This window comes from Natrix helvetica (genome assembly GCF_964273705.1).
Source record: "Natrix helvetica genome assembly, chromosome: 2".
NCBI lineage: Eukaryota > Metazoa > Chordata > Lepidosauria > Squamata > Natricidae > Natrix > Natrix helvetica.
In genome coordinates this window covers 22,764,190-22,784,124 of record NC_138552.1, presented here as the reverse complement: position 1 = coordinate 22,784,124, position 19,935 = coordinate 22,764,190, and the positions used below count along the sequence as shown (strand labels likewise).

The window sequence follows — 19,935 nt, the reverse complement described above, 5'->3', positions numbered from 1 at the left end:
CAATGAAACTGCAAATTGAAATGAGGGGAAAAAAATCCTAATTACCACAATAAGAATTCATGCACGAAAGCTCAACTGGTGACTTTGGATATACTGACAAGTACACTGTCCTTTCAAGATAGAAGAAAGACTAATGACCCAACAGGCAGGGTTATAGGCTATGAACAATTATCATTTCTAACATTCCCAAGCAGCAGACACAATGTTCTGCAGATCAGACCATAAGGTTTTCAGGCTGGTCTGAAGCCAAAAAGGGATCATTTTTTCCAATTCTTACAGGCATCCTTGGAAATCCCCTTTTTTCCCCCACAAAACAATCATCCTGTACAAACTGCTACAACTGCCTCCAAGCACTTCCATCTAGCTGTATATACAAGTAATCCTCAATTTACAATTGGAACCAGAATCTCTGTGGCTAAACAAGGCAGTTGTTAAGTGAATTTCATGACCTTTTTTTGGCCACCGTTGCTTAGAGAATCACTGCTGTTATTAAATAAATTGGTTTCCCCTGTTGACTTTGCTTGTCAGAGGCTGCAAATGGCAGTCACCTGACCTCCCCCCCCCCCATTAAACAGACCAATATTATTATTACAATAATGTAAACATTGTGTTGATGGTTTGATACAGCTCTGAATATCATGTGACTAGAACTAAAAGCCATTTTCTTTCTCTTATAGAGTCACATGGTAAATGTGTCTGCTTGCTTCCTAACCAGTGCCCGCATGGTGGGCAGCCCATTTCCTGCGTCCAAGTAAGGACAAGAAAGATAACAGCAAACCTTTGCATGCTGGGAGCATTGAAGTGCTCCAATATGGACATTGTAATTTTACATGAAGGGAGCTGTCCAAACTAAAAGATTTCAGTTTCCCATTCCTGGACATCAATAGCATGAATGGCTGTTTTTTGCTCTGCCTTTCCAAATTGCTTTAATTCCAGCATCCGAGCATCTCATTTCAGCCTTTCCTATTCATGCCATCACCACACATCAGAAGTTCATGACAATTCCTCATGACAATCCCTCTTTTCTCCAACTGAGTAACTGAGCATGGATCACGTGCAAAGCATACAAAGAGTTAGCAGCACTTTGATTCCACTGTCACAACTACCTTCTTGGCTCCTTTCATGGGATGGAATTTAGTTTCGAATAGCAAATGTCAGGAGTGTCCAGTGTCCGTTCCAATAATATGAGCTTTCTAAGATGGACCTTAAATAGCAGCTGTCCCTTCAACATGGCCGCGGCTTCTTCTCTACATTCTGGCAAGCATTTTTGCACTGCTTTAAAACTCCTCATTATCTCTTGAGCGAGCCAGCAATTCCAGTGCATTAAAAAAAATACTACCAGGCATTTCTCTGCTTCCTTCCTGGTTTTTCCCTCACCCCACCTGTTCTGTGACTTGAAAGCCAAATAGTTCAAAAACAAACACAGTTCTTGTAGATCAGCTACAGTGTGATAGTGGTATCTGGATGTCGTCTGCATTCCAACAAATTCAATCTCTTCAATCCACCATTTTTATTTTTATTTTAAATCTGAAAGCAGAGGTGGAAAGCCCTTGACAAGCCAACAAGCACTGATCTAAAATAGATTTCCCTCAGCTATGTGTCCTCCAGATGTATAGAAAAAGCAAGTTCCAGAATTCCTTACCAACTCCAACATCAGTACAGATAATATTAGGGCAGGTAGCCCAATGCCGTGGCTGCTAATTTCTCTTCCTTACCAGGATACTTCTCGATTGAATACTATTACATTGGTAACAAGAATTATTGGTAGTTGTAGTACAGTCAGGGTTGATGCTCAACCCTGACTGCTCTTTAGAAGGCCAGATCCTGAAGATGAAACTCAAATGCTTTGACCACCCAATGAGAAGGAAGGACTCACTGGATAAGAGCCTAATGCTGGGAAAGATTGAGGGCAAAAGAAGAAGGGGGCAACAGAGAATGAGGTCTCTGAAGCAGTAGGTGAGCTTAAATGGACTCCAGAGAATGGCAGAGAACAGGAAGGCCTGAAGGAATGGTTGTCAGCCCTCAGGCTGCCATCCAGGCAGACCCTGTCCATCACCATTTCCACCATACAACACTGCCACGTTGATGTTGCCTCCCTGATGTCAATTGAGCCTGTAGCTGCATGTGGCTCTTCTACCCGGGTGCAACTGCCTCCTCTGATGTAACTCTTCTACTCGGGTCCAACTGCTTCCTCTGATGTAACTCTTTGCTCGGATGCGGCTAACGAGGAAAGAGGCTATGATGACACTGAGTGGGGCTGTGGCTGGAGATGTGGGTCATGGTGATTGGTGATGGTGGGTGGGTGTCATCTGAGTGTAGTTGTGGGTGGAGCTGGGTGGGGTAATGGTATATATATGGGTGATGGTGTTAACTTGGTTAGAACTGACTTGGATTTGATTACCTTTGTATCATTGTCATTTAGTGCTCCTTATCAGGTAGTTTGTTAGAGATAAAAATTTTTCACCAAACAAACTGAATCTCTGATTGTATGCAACATGAACGCCGGAACGTGACAATGGTGTCCATGGGGTTGCAATGGATTGGACACGACTTTGCAACTAACAAGTACTGATGCACCTGCAAACTGCAAGCTTTCTCTGGCTTGAATTATCCTAATGTCTAATTTGAGGGACGTTCTTAAATATCATGTTGGGAAATAATATTTTAATAAGACACAAATTTACTCTGAGATTACTGAGCTCAGTGAAACTTATTATTTACTAAGCACATATACAATTGCAACCAAACTCTGTTTTATTTTTTAGAAAGGTCATAACTAAGTTGTTATTTAACTCCTATACAATGCACAGGACAATCTATAGACTTTATTCTGAACACACAAAAAATTGGCTCTATAATAACTACTCAGCATTAATCCACTGTAACCTTGGAACTGGCTTGGCTTAAATTTCCCAACTTTTTATTCTGTTAACACTTAACCAATACAAATAAATGGCTGCTGCAAACAGCCAACCACTTTTCTTGTTTTTATGAGTCATCTCTTCAAAATAAGCATTGATATTTATTAAGAGTCGCATGTTTTATTGGAAGGGAAAGTGGCCTATGCCCGCGGTACTATTTCCATTGCTTTATTATGAGCTAGGCTTCCCATGAATGTTTTTAATCCAATAGGGTAAGTCTCACTTCTTTTACAATGATTTCTTATTATATGGGGCTATTTTGTGCACTACTGTATTTTTAAATTGCTTTCCTGGATCAGCCCATCCTTTTATCTCTAGGTATGTAGCAATCTAAGAGTGACCTTTGATATATTTCTAGGGTGCATCCAAGTGTGGTGTAACCCTAATCTTTTCCTTTTCCTTTTTTTAATCCTAGCATTTTAATTTCTGTCCCTTGAAGGAAGAGATTCTATTTCACTGTCATTTACTGTACAGGCAATCCTTGTTTAACAACCCTAACTGAGACCAGCAAATCCATCATTAAGTGAGGTAGTTATTAAACGAAATATCACCCAATTGCCATGCTTAGAGAATCACCTCCAGTTATTTAGTGAGTTATTACCATGTTTCCCCAAAAATAAGACAGGGTTTTATTTTCTTTTGACCCCCAAAATAAGCACTTGGCCTTATTTTCAGGGAGGTCTTAACATTTTTCAGGTGCAGGAGGTGGTGAGTGTGGTCACCTCAGGGCTGCTGCTGTGTTGCAATATTTTCAGGGAGGGCTTATTTTCAGGGGAGGGCTTATTTTAGCGCATGTGTTCAAAAGCCCGATTGGGCTTATTATTTGGGGAAGTCTTATTTTCAGGGAAACAGGTTGCTCACTGTGATTTGCAATCTCCTAATATCTTCTCCATGGGTTTTGCTTGTCAGCAGCTAGCTGGAAAGGTTGCAAATGGAGATCAGATGATTGGGGGATCCTAAATGCAAAATAGTTCCCAAGTGCCTAAATCATGATGGTGTGATTGCAGAGATGTTGCAAGGGTACTAACTGCGAGGACTGGTTGCATGTCACTTTTTTTTCAGCACCATTGTAACTCTGAATAGTCACTAAATGAATGGTTGTTAAGGAAGGACTACCTGTACTAGTAAACTCTGGTAGGGAGTGCCAATAGAAAAGACAAGAGCATAATATTAGCATGCCTGAGAAAACCCTGAGGTTTTCAAATGTATGTCGGTAGGTAATGCATATGTATATATGTATTTTCTTCCATCGAAAGAAGTGACCCTTGGTCGTGAATGAAATGGTTGGAAGGCGTACTTTTGTTTCAAAAATCAGGATGCAACATTTCATTGCAGATTTTATTAGTAATAGCTATAATTCAGTGTAATAATTATGCCCTTTAAAATTATGAATGGCTGAGAGCTACCCATTTTGGCTCTGACTGGAACTCCCATGAATGGAGCTATCCTTTCGATTTAAGATGCCTCCAGCATATAATTTGTGTATTTTTATTGCTGCTGCTGTTCTTTAATGTGTCTTGAGCTTCATTTGGAGGTCAAACACACATTTTTCATTGCTTACAACATTGATTTTGGTAGCATTTTGATCCTACTGAGTATCCATATGCTCTGAGAAGCCAAACTCCATTTTGTAATGTTCGGAGGTAACAGAAACATCTAGAAGAAGCCAGCTTATTCTGTGATGCCTGTTCTTCTGAAGACAAACTCTATATCCCTTACACGGCATTGCTGCTTTATCTCATTCTGTTCTGTCATAAAGTGTCAAGATTTATGTTTACTGTCTGATTTATTAAAAGATGGGAGGCGTTAGCTGCTTGTCAAGCTACCCACTGGGTAACGTATAGTCAGGACAGAACGTCATCTATAAACGTATTGTTCTAGAAAAGGTGTATGCTCTAGTACAATTAACGTATCTAGCTATTCATGGAATGGTAGAGCTGAATGCTTTCTGAAGAATTTATGTAACTGGGTAAACACAAGCTATATACACATATAGAAACACAGGTGCACATATTTCACCTCCATTTACCATCCTGGCATATCATTTAAGACAAATATTGACAGATTGGAACATATCCAAAGGAGGCTAGCAGAATAATGGAAAGCTGGAATGAAGCCCTGCAAGAAATGATTGAATGCCTTCGATATATAGTATTTAACCAGGGAATAAAATCATGAAAAGATAAGGTGATTGTTACGTTCCAGCATTTGAAAAGCTGTCATACGGTAGGTAAGACAGAATTGTTTTTAACTGTGCCAGGAAGCAAAATTAAAGCATAAAATATGCTTTCATTAGATATTAAGATTTCAATAAAACATTAGGAGAGACATGGAAAGAACTTGGAAGTCTCAAACAGTGGCGGGACCTTCTTTATCAGAGAAGTTTAAGAACATATGGTCATTTGTTGAATGGTCATCTGCAGAGATCTGGTCCTTTGCTGCACTCAAGAAGGTCCTGGAGATCCCAAATTCCTTCCAAATACATCAGAACTGCCATTTTGCAATTCTGTGATTGGTCACCGAATACTGTGTTTTAGTTCTGTATTTAAATATTATCCCATATTTTTCAGTATCTTTTGCAACATTACTCTCTGTGCCCATCACACCTTAAATGGGGCATTTCCACATGTTTGGGATGCCCAGCTGAAGACTGGATATTTGGAAATAAGGATGTCAAAAGTTACTCAGTTGCAAAAAAAGACTTCAGAAAACATTTGTTTTTTACCATTCTATGGGTAAAATCTGATGATCTGATTGTTCTACCTAAATAGCTCAAGTTTATTTTTGGGAGAACAGTCAATGCAATTTTACAATGGAATAAACTTGGGGATATTGTGGAATCTTCTTTCCTATTTATTTTCCAGAGGAGGCTGGGCCAGTTTCTGTTTTTGGGATGCTTCAGAGCTAGTTCTCACACCCAAGCTGTTTCCTGATGGGAGCAGTATAAAAGATGGCTTGCATATATATATATATAGTCTACCATAGATAATGCTCCTGGTGAGAAAAGCTATGGCAAATCTAGAGAGCATTCCTAAAAAGCAGAAACATCACCCTGCCAACAATAGTGCATATAGTCAAAGCTATAGTTTTTTCCAGTTGCAATGTATGGCTTTGAAAGTTGGACCATAAGGAAGGCTGAGTGCCAAAGATTTGAGGCCTTTGAACTATGGTGCTGGAGAAGACTCCTGCGAATCCCTTGGACTGTAAAGCGATCAAACTGGTCAGTCCTAGAGATCATCAAACCTGATTGCTCTTTAGAAGGCCAGATCCTGAAGATGAAACTTAAATACTTTGGCCACCAAATGAGAAGGAAGGACTCACTGGAGAAGAGCCTAATGCTGGGAAAGATTGAGGGCAAAAGAAGAATGGAATGACAGAGAATGAGGTGGCTGGATGGAGTCACCGAAGCAATAGGCATGAGTTTAAATGGACTCCAGAGGATGGTAGAGGACAGGAAGGCCTAGAAGAATGTTGCCATGGAGTCCCGATGGGTCGGACACGACTTCGCAACCATCAACAAAAACAACAACAACAACAGATATAGTCTTGTCTGTTGACCCATTGGTGGAAACTGTAAGGAAGTTGAGATGGAACTGAACACAGAGATAATATATGTAGCTCTTGCTTATATGATCCTGTCAAGTTGAGATAGGCTTAAAGGAATCAAAGCTAGGATCTTAGACCATATCTCGTACCCATGAATTTAATTTTGATTCCAGATATGAATTGTAACCGACAACTCAGAGATGTTTGCAGTGAGAAAAAGTCAAGATGACAATTACAATAAGCACACATAAAAAATGGGCACAGCTTTGACTGCACCTTTGCAGATGTCATTTGACCTTATCATTATATGGATATGTCTGTGGGATCTACAATTAAATGTTGCCCTGTGAAATCTTCTCTTTCTGGTTTAAACAATGAACAGTCTTGACAATGAGACATTCTGAACTTTTTGCTATTTACATTTCTTTCTACAGTGCCCTTTTCCCTGCTATTCTATTTTCATTTCTCATTCAGGAAACCATCTTGTTGTTAAGACCTGCCAAAGAATGTATTTATTTATCAGACTTTTATCTCACCTTTATTACTTTTATAAGTCACTCAAAGAGCAAAGAACATACTTAATATTCCTCCCTCTTCCTGTTTTTCCACAACAAAACCCTATAGGTGGATTGGGCTGAGAGAAAATGACTGGCCAAAGTCACTAAACCAACTTTCTCGGTTAAGACACGAGTAGAACTCCAGTCTCCTGGTTTCTAGGCCAGCATCTTAAACACTAGACCAAACTGGATTCTTTGAGATTGTAAAAGTGACATGATCTGTCCAAAATCAGAAAGATAAGATTATTCCTTTGTGCAGTTTAAGATATATGAATATCCACTTCTAGAATTATCCTATCAGCCATGTTTGTTGTGGCATTCTAGGACTTGAAGTCCACATGTCGTAAAGCAGCCAAGGTGAGGAAATTAGATATTCTGTAAGTGAGTTCCCAGTCATGTAATAAAAACATCACTTTAATAAATTGTTCCCTTACTGCAGTTAACTTCACCCTCTCCCGTTTCATGTGCTCTTGAATAGTTTTTACAATTTTTAATGATTGTTTTTATATGTGCTTATTGGTTTTCTTTTTAATTAAGTGCTGACTTCTGCCCAGAGTCACTCTTTTTTAGATGGTGGCTATGCAAATATGGTAATTAATAATAAAAAATGTTATCATTATAGAAATGAAGTCCAGATATTTAATGGCATACAGTTGTTTCCAAATCCGTAATGTGAAGTGTGATTGATTTGGGATCTTTATATATTGTTGTAAATTATTATAATGTAATATATTATATATTTCTAAGGAGACATCCTTTGTAGCTTGATATTTTTTAGCCATGAAAAGAAACATCTTCATATGTGTTATCCTTCTGAGCCTTGTAGTTGAAAAAGGGTTTGGATGTTTCTGTGATCATTATCCATGGAGTTCTTGGTCCACATGTACAAAAACTTGCAATTTTGGGACACAAAGCCGAACCAGGTTGGTACAAAAAAAGATTTCTTTTCCCTGTAAAAATAGGAGCCATAATTTCACTTGATTAAGAAGACATTTAAACATGTGTTCTAAGGATATTATAGACAAACATATAAATGTTCTTGTTTTCCCATGATAACCAAAGGAAGAGGAAGTAGGGGGAAATGTTGGAAGATATTGAAAAGTGTTCCAATATCTAAGGGGTGGTATGTTGTGTGTGTGTGTGTATGTCAAACTTTTCTCTAAAGCACCTAAAGGAGAACAAGAAGCAATGGACAGAAACTAATCAAGAAGAGAACCAACCTAGACAAAGGGGAAAAATTCTGACAGAACAGGAAATTAATCAGTGGAACAGCTTGCCTCTAGAAATTATGGGAAATTGTGGAGGTTTTAAAGAACTGATTGGACAGTCATTTGTCTGAGATGGTATAGGGCCATGATGGCACACGGACCCATTTCTTAGGGCACGCGAGGCATTGCCCTGTCAGCTCCAGCGTGCATGTGCATGCTGGCCAGCTGATTTTGGCCTTCATTTTTGGCTGTTTTTCAACCTCCGGAGGCTTTCCTGAAGTGTCTGGAGGGCAAAAAACAACCCAACGCGCAAACCGGAAGTTCGGGAACAAACTTCTGGTTTGCATATTTGGCTGTTTTTCTCCCTCCGGAGGCTTCAGGACAAGGTCTAGGACAGTGATGGCAAACCTTTTTTGGCTCACGTGCCATAAGTGGGGGGAGCGCAGGGGGGTCATGTGTGGGCGTGCCACACCCATAATGCAATGCGCACCCCCCAGTGCGCATGCGTGCACTACAGGAGCTCCCCCCCCATTTTTACATGTTTTTTTCGCCCTCCCCAGGCTCCAGAGGCTTTATAGGAGCCTGGGGAGGGCGAAAGCAGCCTCCCCCACCACCCCCAAACGCCCTCTGGAGGCTTCAGTGACCTACAGGAGGCTTCCCTGAAGCCTTCGGAGCAGTCAAAAAGACCCTCCGAGCAAACGGAAGTGACTTCAGGGGAAGGAATTCAGGGGCATCTCCCCGTCTTCATTTTCTTTCATTGTCATAAGATTCGGGATGAATGTACAATATCTTCATCTTGCAGGGAAATAGTGCGAGATGATTATTATAATAAGAATTTTTGTGAACAACTGTGCCAATGGGCTGAATCCCGGGCTTGTAGCCAGCAAGCATGTCCCATCAACTGCCAACTTGGTGACTGGGGAGAGTGGTCAGAGTGTGACCCATGTGTTAAAAAACAGGTAATTTGATCATGAGATGTGCAGGGGTGAGCTTCAAAGGTTTTAGCAGAAAGTTCGCTGCCCAGTTGCTGGGTGGGCATGGCCATGTGGGCGTGGCCTTGTCAGCCTCCTGCACCACGGCACTGGGGGGAGTGTTTTTGCCCTCTCTGGGCTCCAGAGGCTTTTGTTGCGTCTTCGGAAGGGCGAAAACGGCCCCCCAGGCTCCAGGGGTGCTGGAGGCCAGAAATGGGCCCATTTCTGGAGTTCTGGGAGGCAGTTTTTTGCCCTCCCCAAACCTCTGTGCACAGCCTGCACTTACCTGCATCTAAAACAGGCCACGTGGGGACTCCTGGGAGGAGTGGGGTGGATGGGGCCAGCCAGGAGTGGGATTTGTGGGTTCTCCAAACTGCACAGAATCTAAGCTAGAGGTTGTCCTGAACCCCAGCAGGCCACCCCCGAATGAGAAGGAGCATAGTTGCCTCAGAAACTGTTTCAGGCATTCTGAAATATGGATGCAGAGGGAGCATAGTTTTTTAAGATGCACAAAACTCCAAGCCCTAGTTCTATCTCCTGCATCAAGTACCAGGTTCTACCTTCGTATGACCTGCTAGCAGAAAAGAAGTCTCCCTGCAGCTGAAATTTTAGATGAGGCATGCAACTGTGAAACCCCCATTAAGAAAAATCTGTTTTCTTGTTTCCTTCCCATGCATCAATTTCGGCTTTTAGTTCCGTGTCAAGTCTCTGCTACAACCGTCTCAATTTGGAGGTCAGGATTCTTGTGGGCAAATGGTGGATGACCGGTCCTGTTTTCCAGAAAAATTATGCAACATAGAGGAAGTGAACTGTAGGAATAAGTTTCAATGTGATAGCGGTAATCCCTGTTTGATTATCTTTATGGTCAACTACAATAAACATTCGATTTAACCAGGGGAGCCTGAGGGGAGGAAGTAAAAAATAAAAGTAACAAAAGAAAAAACACCAAGATGATGGTCTCAACCATGCAGTTGAAACGCCATTCTATTTTACCAGTGGGAAGGATTGTGTTGTTGTGGCTGCCACTATCTTGACTCTTCTGGATTTTGGTTAGCTGATTTAAGACACATTAGACAATAGGAATAACACTTAGACTTATATATCACTTCACAGTGCTTTCCAGCCCTCTCTAAGTGGTTTACAGAGTCAACATATTGCCCCCACAATCTGGGTCCTCATTTTACCCACCTCAGAAGGATGGAAGGCTGAGTCAACCTTGAGCCTGGTGAGATTCGAACTGCTAAATTGCAGGCAGCCGGCAGTCAGCAGAAGTATCCCGCAGTACTGCACTCTAACTACTGCACCACCAGGGCTCTCAGACAAATATGAAAATATGCATCATGCATAAAATACATATCCATAATATATGCTAAGTCCCATTCCCATTTCACACAAGCTTAAAATATGTAAAACGAATAAAATAAATATGTATAATATCCAGGAGTGGGTTTCAATTTTTTTTACTACTGGTTTGGTGGGCGTGGGTAGGTGGGGGGGGGATGTGACTGAGTGGACGTGGCCAACTTGACATCACTCACATACACGCGCACTCAGTCACATGCCCCCCTCCCCATCCACGCCCACCAAATCAGTAGTAAAATTTTTTGAAACCCACCCCTGGATATTATACATATTTATTTTATTCGTTTCTGTTTTGCCAGTTGGGAAGCTGACAAAGAAGCTTCGCTTTCCCCACTGCCACTGCTTCTACAGCGCCGAATAGTCCATGCCCCCCCCCCCCCTACACATGACCCAGGCCACCAAACCACTACCAGTTTTGCTGAAGTGGTCTGAACCGGTAGGAACCCACCTCTGATAACAGCCCATTCATTTTTAATGGAAATTATTCTTAAATGGGCATCGCTTTTCCTATAAAGGTCCATTGAAAGAAAGGTTTCCTGTTAATCATTCTTTAAATTCTGAACTTGAAACTAATAAAATATGGTTCTAACCTCATGACTTTTTGATACACAATTCCTCTTAGGTGTTATCAAAAGCAGTTACATGTTTTCCCCGAGCAACCCGAATAACTCATTTACCAACTTGTCCTTTCTGTGCTCATTTAGATTTTATATATATTTTTATCTCACCTTTATTATTACTTAAAGCAATAAACATATCTAATATTCCTCCCTCCTTCTATTTTCCTCATAATAACAACCCCATGTAGTTGGACCAACTGGTCCAACGTTACCCAGCCAACTTTTATGCATAATCTTCTAGCCTGATGCTCTAACCACTATAGCAAATTGGCTCCTTCCCCATTTAACCAGGGCAACGGTGTTTCCTAATAATGTTTATAATGCTCCCCTTTCCCTGTTTTCCAAAGCCAGCAGTTTTTGAATTCCAGTTTTGGGGCGATTATGAGTTATGACTGCCATATCTGACTTCCAAAACTTGTGTCATCCACTAGACCAGGGGTCAGCAACCTTAAACACTCAAAGAGCCACAAAGGTCCTAACTGAAAGTCCCTCGTTCAATTCTGGAGCTGACCGGAAGTCCTATTTCCTCACCATACAGTCTCCTCCTTGCACGGCGTCCTTTTTCCTCTTCCTGTCCTAACCGAAAGCCCTATCAATTGTGGAACTGACTGGAAAACTCGCCCATTGCCATTGAGTCTTTTCCTGGCGTGCCCTGATCCCCCCCTCCAAGTAGAAGCTTCTCTCAAAATTGTTGTGCTGACTGGCGACAGGGAGCCGCAGCAGAGGGCTGAAAGAACCACATGTGGCTCCAGAGCCGCAGGTTGCTGACCCCTGCGCTAGACAGCACCAAAGAGCAAATGTCTTCTGTCTCTTTGCTGCCATCTAGTTGTCTCCTGACCCAGCTAAGGCAATGCTACTTTAAGATTAAGGTGGGGAACTCACCATACCTGTCTACTTTGAGCAATGCCATAAAATCAATGTTAGATTCTGTGTCTGAAACGAACAAAGTCACCTTGATTTTTCCAAAACAGGACGCTGTATTGCCAGGAAGCTAGAATGTAATGGAGAAAATGACTGTGGAGACAATTCAGATGAACAAAATTGCCGGAGAATAAAGGCTGTCTGCACGTCGCCATATCAAAGCATACCCGGGGTGCACCTCATGGGCTTGGGGTAATGTACATGAAGAGCTCTTCCCCATTATTGAAACAATGACATCTGGTAGTCCCTGAGCTAGCAGGAAACTGTCCCACCCTTACATGCTTCTCCCATCGTTCATCCTTATATAACAATATTGCTAGATGGTGGTGTTTTTTAATTAAAGGGTTAAGGGTATAGTATGGAGTGATTGATTCCCTGGATAATCGAATTCTTGCCTGAATCATCAGTAAAGTGGTAACGACAAGGAAACCCATAGAAAATGATGGTACCACTCATCAAGATGGTGGCTGTGATTACAACTGATGCACATCAAAAGGGGGTGGGGCAGTGGTGGGTTCCTGCCTGTCCTGACCGGTACGGCCATACCGGTAGTGGCCTGGAGCAGCTGAGAGTGTACAGGTATGGTGGCTCATTTGGCCCACCCGCCCATGCTCTATAGCTGTATTTAATGCCAAAAGGGCACACCGCACATGGCGCACAGTGTGCAGAGCTGGCACGCACCCCGACAAGCAGCTGGGTGTTGCAGGGGTGGTGGATTGTGCATGCGTGTGCAGCACACATCAGTGGAACGGGCGCGCAATTTGGGCGTCCTCCTTGATGCCCGGCTGTCAATGGATGACCATGTGGCGGCCGTGGCAAGGGGGGCGTTCCACCAGGTTCGCCTGGTGCGCCAATTGCGCCCCCTACTGGACCGGGATGCCCTACGCACGGTCACTCATGCGCTGGTGACGTCCCGCCTGGATTACTGCAACGCTCTCTACATGGGGCTGCCCTTGGGACGCGCCCGGAGACTGCAGTTAGTTCAGAATGCAGCCGCGCGGGCTGTGATGGGGAGTACGAGGTACTCCCACGTAACACCTCTCCTGCGCGAGCTGCATTGGCTGCCTGTGGTTTTCCGGGTGCGTTTCAAGGTGCTGATTACCATCTTTAAAGCGCTCCATGGCACGGGACCTAGTTACTTGCGGGATCGCATCCTCCCACATACATCCCTGCGGCCAATACGCTCACATAGGGAGGGACTTCTCCTGGTGCCATCCACTGGACAATGCCGGCGGGCGACACCGAGGAGTAGGGCCTTCTCTGTGATGGGCCCAACCCTCTGGAATGACCTCCCCCCCGACATTAGAACTACTTCTGACCTCCGCTCCTTCCGGCAAAAACTGAAGACCCACCTGTTCCGATTAGCAGGCCTGGCATAATTCAACTGTCCCTCCTGGCAAACGCACTATATCTGGTTATTTTAGGGGTTTTTTAATTCACTGTATTTGTTTTTAGGGGTTTGAACTTATTTTAATCTGCTTTGTACAGTTCTTTTAATGTCATGCTAACCTCCTCCATGTCAACTGTCAACTGTACATACTTAATTTTATTGTATCTGATATATTTTGTATGAACTGTACACCGCCCCGAGTCCCTTTCGGGAGAGGGGGCGGTCTAGAAGCATTAAATTAAATTAAATTAAATTAAATGGACAGACCATGATCAGTGTACTAGTAGCGACGGTAAGAGGAGCCCATTACTGGTGTGGGGCACTGGTTGTTTGGTTTCAGCCATCATCTTGACTCTCTCAATCCCTCCAGGATGTTCTCTTCCATGCCAGTCTGAACTTTGTAAGTCCAAATAAACGTAGATGCTAGAAGTGTTTCAGAATACCTGCTTTCTATTCATTTTAAGAAAATAAAGTATCGTTTGTAAAAATTTGATAGGCTAGGTAGCCGGGTGCCCACGATGGGAGCTGTCTGGGAGCACATGTGGGCTTATTTGTTTGTTTGTTTATCCATCCAATTTATATGGATGCCTCTCTCAACTATATACCCTGGGTGCTGAACTGAATTAAAATTAAAAAATTATTATTATTATTATTATAAACATTACACAAATTAGAGTGCAAAGCAGCTGAACAAAATAAAACCCAGATCAGTAATACAGCCAAGAAGCAGTAGCCCTACACACACTCAGGCCAAGGGCTAGGCACAGGACTATATTTTTAGGGCCTTACAAAAAGCCATTGTCATGATCATTCTGATCTCTGGAGGGGAAACATTCTACAAGGTGGACCAGTGGTGGGTTTCTATTATTTTTACTACCTGTTTGCTCATAGACGCATGCACACAATGCTTCTGCGCATGTGCCGAAGCGTCCGGGTAGGTGGGCGGAGCCCCCCGCCTCTCCTACTACTGGTTCGCCCAATCCGGGCTGAACCAGCAGCAACCCACCTCTGAGGTGGATGCTACAACAGGAAAGGCACCTCTTCTAGGCCCTGCCAATGACTATTCTTTGGCTGATGGGACTCAGAGCCTGCCCAGACTGCTTAACTGGATCAGATGGGTAGAAGCAACTGAGGAAAGAAGGTTCCTCAGGTAACTAGTCCAAAGGCATGAAGAGCTTTCAAGGTGAAAACCAGCGCCTTGAGTTGCACCAAAAGGAACACTGACAATCAATGCAGCTCATAGAGTTTTGGTGTTATATGCGCCTCATATTATTATCCATGCCACCACATTCTGCTCCAGTTGAAGTTTTGGAATGCATTTCAAGGGCAGCCTCACACAGGGCACATTGCAGTAACCCAGATGACAAGTCAGAATTGCTTATCATCGATCTGACCATCTTTCTTTTGTTACAATGATGATTCTAGGTATCATATCCTGGCTGGAGAAACCCGTGGAGAAGTCCTTGATTATTCATTCAATAACGGTAGCTGTGTTGTGCTGAAAAGTGAAGACCAAAGAACTAGATATCGTCTACCTGCTAACCTCTACAACATCACTTTTGAGGTGATTAAAAAATAAGACTGGGCACTATATTAGCTATTGAACAACTTCAGTGTATACTCGTCAACTTTCCTCCTAGATTTATCTCTCCGTTTAGCTACCCACCGAAGAATTGGAAGATGTAATCCAAAGGAGCAGGATGGGGAGCAGTCTAACCATGGGAGGAATGGTTTCACAAAGGTTCTCCTCCTTTGTTCTTGGAACAAAAAGATCCTATCGAATAACAGTCCTTGGTAGACTGTAGCATGCCTCTGTAACATGCCTCTCCTGCTGGGAATGTTCATTTTTGTTGTATTAAAGCAGTAAAAAAGAACCTATTTAACACTGAGCAGATCAATCATGTGCTGAGTGGGAATATCACTGGTAGGAGCAGTGATTAGAGTCAGTGGCGTATTAAGGCTCACTGGTGCCCTAAGCACTGACAAATCTTGGTGTCCTCCTACTTTGTACATACTGTACAAATCTTCATTGGTTTTTTTTTTCTTTCTCAACTTTGTGGTGCCCTCTTGGGCCAGGTGCCCTAAGCACGTGCTTAGTCTGCTTAATGGTTAATACAACACTGGTTAGAAGGCAGGACTGCAGGCTACTTCTGGTGTTTCCCCAGCTGCCAGCAGTTTGGCAGTTCAAATCTCACCAGGCTCAAGGTTGTCTCAGCCTTCCACCCTTCCGAGGTGGGTAAAATGAGGACCCAGATTGTTGGGGGCAATAGGCTGACTCTGTAAACCACTTAGGGAGGGCTGTAAAGCACTGTAAAGCGGTATGTAAGTCTAAGTGCTATTGCTAACTCAGTGTGCAATTGAAGAGACCGAGGCATAAAGAAAAATAGCCAGCCCAACATGATTTTGTCTCAATAGCACAAACACCATTCCTCGCCTACTTCATGACTCAAAGTTGACTCCTCCATGCTTACTTGCAATGTTGCGACACATGTTCAAATGAGAAAGAGATTGCAACAGTTAACAGATGGTTTGTTGTTTGCAGTTCCGCTACCCTTGTCCCCACTTTGAACACCCAAACCAGGGTTTCAAATGTCCTTGTTGCCGAAGCAAATGGGATCCCCATTGGATTTTTTTAATGCATGGACTACTAAACTTGGCTCAATCTCTAAGTCTCTCCCAGCTTTCATATACAAAACGGTGGACATTTTTGCATATGAATGTTTTTTTTTTAAATATATTCTTTCCAAACAATTATTTTTTTAAAAAACTAAAAAATATATTTTTAATGGCTTTTCATTCTGCTGCCTCCCCTCCCAAAACACCTCTATAATTATACAAATCTCTGTTGATAGGTGAAAACTCAAGAAGATGATGTGATAACAAGGTCCTACACCAACTTAACACCCTTGGTCGGTTCTCATGAAAAAACCTCCTCTTCTAGAGGTGTTCATCGGTGGACTAGTGGAATCCCCTATTTTTGGGGCTCAATATCAACCACAACATCAACCTCATCTTATGCGTTCAAGCAAGCTATCAAAGCATCCCAAAAAATGGTAAGAATCGGTATCCTAGGAAGTCAGCACCTTCTTATTTATTTATTTATTTATTTATTTATTTATTTATTTAGCACTTCTAGACCGCCCCCTCTCCCAAAGGTGTGTCTTCAGTTTCTGCCGGAAGGAGCGGAAGTCAGTGGTGGTTCTAATGTCGGGGGGGAGGTCATTCCAGAGGGTTGGGCCCATCACAGAGAAGGCCCTACTCCTTGGTGTCGCCCATTGGCATTGCCTAGTGGACGGCACCAGGAGAAGTCCCTCCCTGTGAGAGCAAATTGGCCGCAGGGATGTGTGTGGGAGGATGCGATCCCGCAGGTAACTAGGCCCTATGCCATGGAGCGCTATATTACAGGCAGTCCTCACTCAGTGACCACAATTGGGATTGGCAGCTCGGTCATGAAGCAAAGCTAAGTAAAACCACATTGGTACTTATGGTATGTTTTCAGCTTTCCTTTAAAAACCTGTTATAAATGTGAGGCCTGGACATTTCTCATCACTCTCGTAACTATGAATGAAGGTAAATGAGGCAGTTGCTAAATGAAGAGAACTAGTATTGCAGGGGTCCTCAAACCCCGGGCCACAACCCACTACTAGCCAATGGTCCATTCGTAACCAGGCTGTGCGACTGGCTGGCTGGCTGACGCACAGATATGTGTAGCTTAACTGCATGAGCAGGGGGACTGGTTCCCCTCTCTCCCCCACCCACTGGGGGGCTGTAAAGGTTGGGGACCACTGTTGTATAGTCTTTTATTGATATTATGATGTTCTGCTATAATCATTTGGAAGTAGTGGTATTTGGGTGGTGGGGTCAAAATTAGCAAAATGGCAGACAGAGCATTGCAATATATGCATACAGAGGAATGCAATGCTTAATCTACCATCTTGAAAACCCAACCCCCTTCAACAAGTTCCATTGCCTGAAAGAGAATTAAAACGAATATTCTGCACAAACCTTTTGACAATTTCATCCTCAAAATTTCAGTAAAGTCCTCTTAATGTTGACTTAGTTCCCTGTTGCAGTTTCAGTTGATTCAGCTGCTTTTCTTTTTTAAAAATGCAGCCAGCACCAACGGAAGTTTCCTCCAAGAGAGATGTTGGTTTATAAGATGGTACACATCTTATTTTGCTTAAAACGTAAGGTCCCATTTAATGATGGTGTGCACAACTTGATCTTTCCTAATGTGAAATTACTTCCAATAGCCCATTACTTTTATCTGATTAATTGTATGCTATCAAGTCATTTTTGACTCCCGGTGACCACAGATATAGAATTTCTCCATGATAATCTAACCCTAACCTAGTATTTCAGATGTTCCATTGGTAAGTTCATCACCAATTATTTGGACTTTTCAATGTATTTATTCTCAACTCTCAGCATCAGCAATGTTTATTTGGTTTCTTGGTAGAACACGATGGGCAGGACATGACTTCGCAACTAACAACAACCTGTATTTATTTATGTAATTTATTTATATAACACATATGGCCACCTATCTCATACAAATTGCTCTGAATTACCCATAAGGCTTAAAAACCTAAAAAGGTCGCAGAGAAAAAGAGAACACAAGAGGCAATAACACTCCATCTCTGTTTTGTTATGTTTCCTAAGTCTTCCAAATATATTAGGATCCATAAAGTGTTCGCAGTTTCAAATTTCACGGCAAAGGAGCAAGATCTGCAGCTCTCTGACGTGTTCTTAAAGTCTCTTAACAACTTGCCTCTGGAGTACAACTATGCCCTATACAGCCGGATTTTCGATAACTTTGGGACACATTATTACACATCTGGTATATTGGGAGCCAAATATGATATTCTGTACCAGTTTAGTGAGGAAGAAGTAAAAAATTCAGGTAAGTGGGTCCATAAGCTGTGGGTGTCAGGGTTCCAAATAGTATCCAAAATTAAATCAGAGTCCAAGGCAAAGTATTGCTCAAAGTTCCAATTTATTAAGATGTTGGCACATCTGGGAAAACCTGAATCTGAGGCTTCCAGGTTTTCCCACCCAGTTGAAAGATCAAGAGCTTGCCCCCACACCCACAAGTCCATCATATGGTCCAATCTCCCACAGCCATGCTGGCAGTTCTACCCATCCAGTTCCGGTCAGGTGCAGAGGTGCAAATACAAAGGATGACCTTGGCTTTCTATAAAGAATTTTGTTATGGTTACATATCATCTAACTCCATACAATCCCCCCTCCCATTTCCCCACAATAGAAAATGCATAGTAGAATAATAGAAAGAGTGGCAGGCCTGAGATCCACAAGCAATTATGACTGCAGGCCTAACAGTGAGTGCTAAAGATACAGTATACACTCTTTATCTTTTGTTTCTACAGAAACAAAACTTGGATTGAACTTGGATTCTTCTCTTTGTTAATGAAAATTGGAGGCCCTAATGAGAAAGGTTCCCAGGTGTTTCCTTTCCCAAGCCTGTTTAAAAAAACTAAATCAAAAATTTCAATTTAATGTGTCCATGTGGCAATTGAAGGATGAGAAAAGGGGTAGGAACCACCTACATATAAAATCCCCTAGATTTTTAGCATACAAATAAAAAACCTTTAAACTTTACTTTATTGTCGTTGTACGTATATACACAGTATGCACACACAATGAAATTCATATAACACCCAGAGACCAGGCCCAACACACATAACAATCCGCAAACACACCCCCAACCACCAAAAAAATCTCCCCCCCCCTAAACCACCCAAGCATCTGCACACAACAGACCAGGTAGTGCTGTCCAATAGCTCACTAATGGTGGCCCTTTAGTTCATTGTTGAGTGCAATTATAGCTCTGGGAGAAAAGGTATTCAGAAGATGGTGTGGTCCTAGTTTTAATTGTTCTGTATCTTCTGCCAGAAGGCAGCAGTCTAAAAAGATTATAAGCAGGATGGGAAGAGTCTCTGAGAATGTTATGCAACTTCCTCAAACAGCGAGATGCGAAGATGTCATCCAGGACTGGTAGCTGGAGCCCGGTGATATTCTGGGCAGTTTTAATGATTAGAGTTTTTTTGTCCAGTGCAGAGCTGCTCCCATACCATGCAAGAATGCCGTATGTCAGGGCACTCTCAATAGTGCTGCGATAGTACGACAGAAGTAGATGCTGGGATAGATTTATCTTCCTTAGCATTCTCAGGAAGTACAGCCTCTTCTGTGCCTTCTTCACAAGCATTTTAGCATTCATGGTCCATGAGAGGTCCTCCGAGATATAAATGCCCAGAAATTTAAAACTACCAACCCTCTCCACCTCCTCGCCATTTATGTACAACGGTAAATGTACATCTCTCTTCCTCCTGAAGTCAACTATAAGTTCTTTAGTTTTTTTGGTGTTAAGTGTAAGATTATTTTCTTTACACCACAATGTCAGCCCTTGTACTTCCTTCCT

The 19,935-nt window shown here is 42.5% G+C and overlaps 2 protein-coding genes across 2 annotated transcripts in view; both read left to right on the top strand.

Moving 5' to 3' along the window:
* Nucleotides 1-2,038, top strand: part of LOC309386091 (complement component C6-like) — a 64,552-nt gene extending 62,514 nt beyond the window's left edge. Inside the window, exon 18 of the mRNA XM_081941096.1 lies at nt 678-2,038. Coding sequence (XP_081797222.1) covers nt 678-853 — 176 coding nt within the window. The 3' untranslated portion in view covers nt 854-2,038. The remainder of the gene's footprint in view (nt 1-677) is intronic.
* A 962-nt stretch (nt 2,039-3,000) lies between these two features.
* LOC309385542 (complement component C6-like) overlaps nt 3,001-19,935 on the top strand; it is a 33,906-nt gene continuing 16,971 nt past the window's right edge. The window contains exons 1-8 of the mRNA XM_081940075.1: nt 3,001-3,133; nt 7,788-7,947; nt 9,035-9,191; nt 9,897-10,041; nt 12,157-12,298; nt 14,922-15,060; nt 16,349-16,549; nt 18,159-18,399. Coding sequence (XP_081796201.1) covers nt 7,805-7,947; nt 9,035-9,191; nt 9,897-10,041; nt 12,157-12,298; nt 14,922-15,060; nt 16,349-16,549; nt 18,159-18,399 — 1,168 coding nt within the window. The 5' untranslated portion in view covers nt 3,001-3,133; nt 7,788-7,804. The remainder of the gene's footprint in view (nt 3,134-7,787; nt 7,948-9,034; nt 9,192-9,896; nt 10,042-12,156; nt 12,299-14,921; nt 15,061-16,348; nt 16,550-18,158; nt 18,400-19,935) is intronic.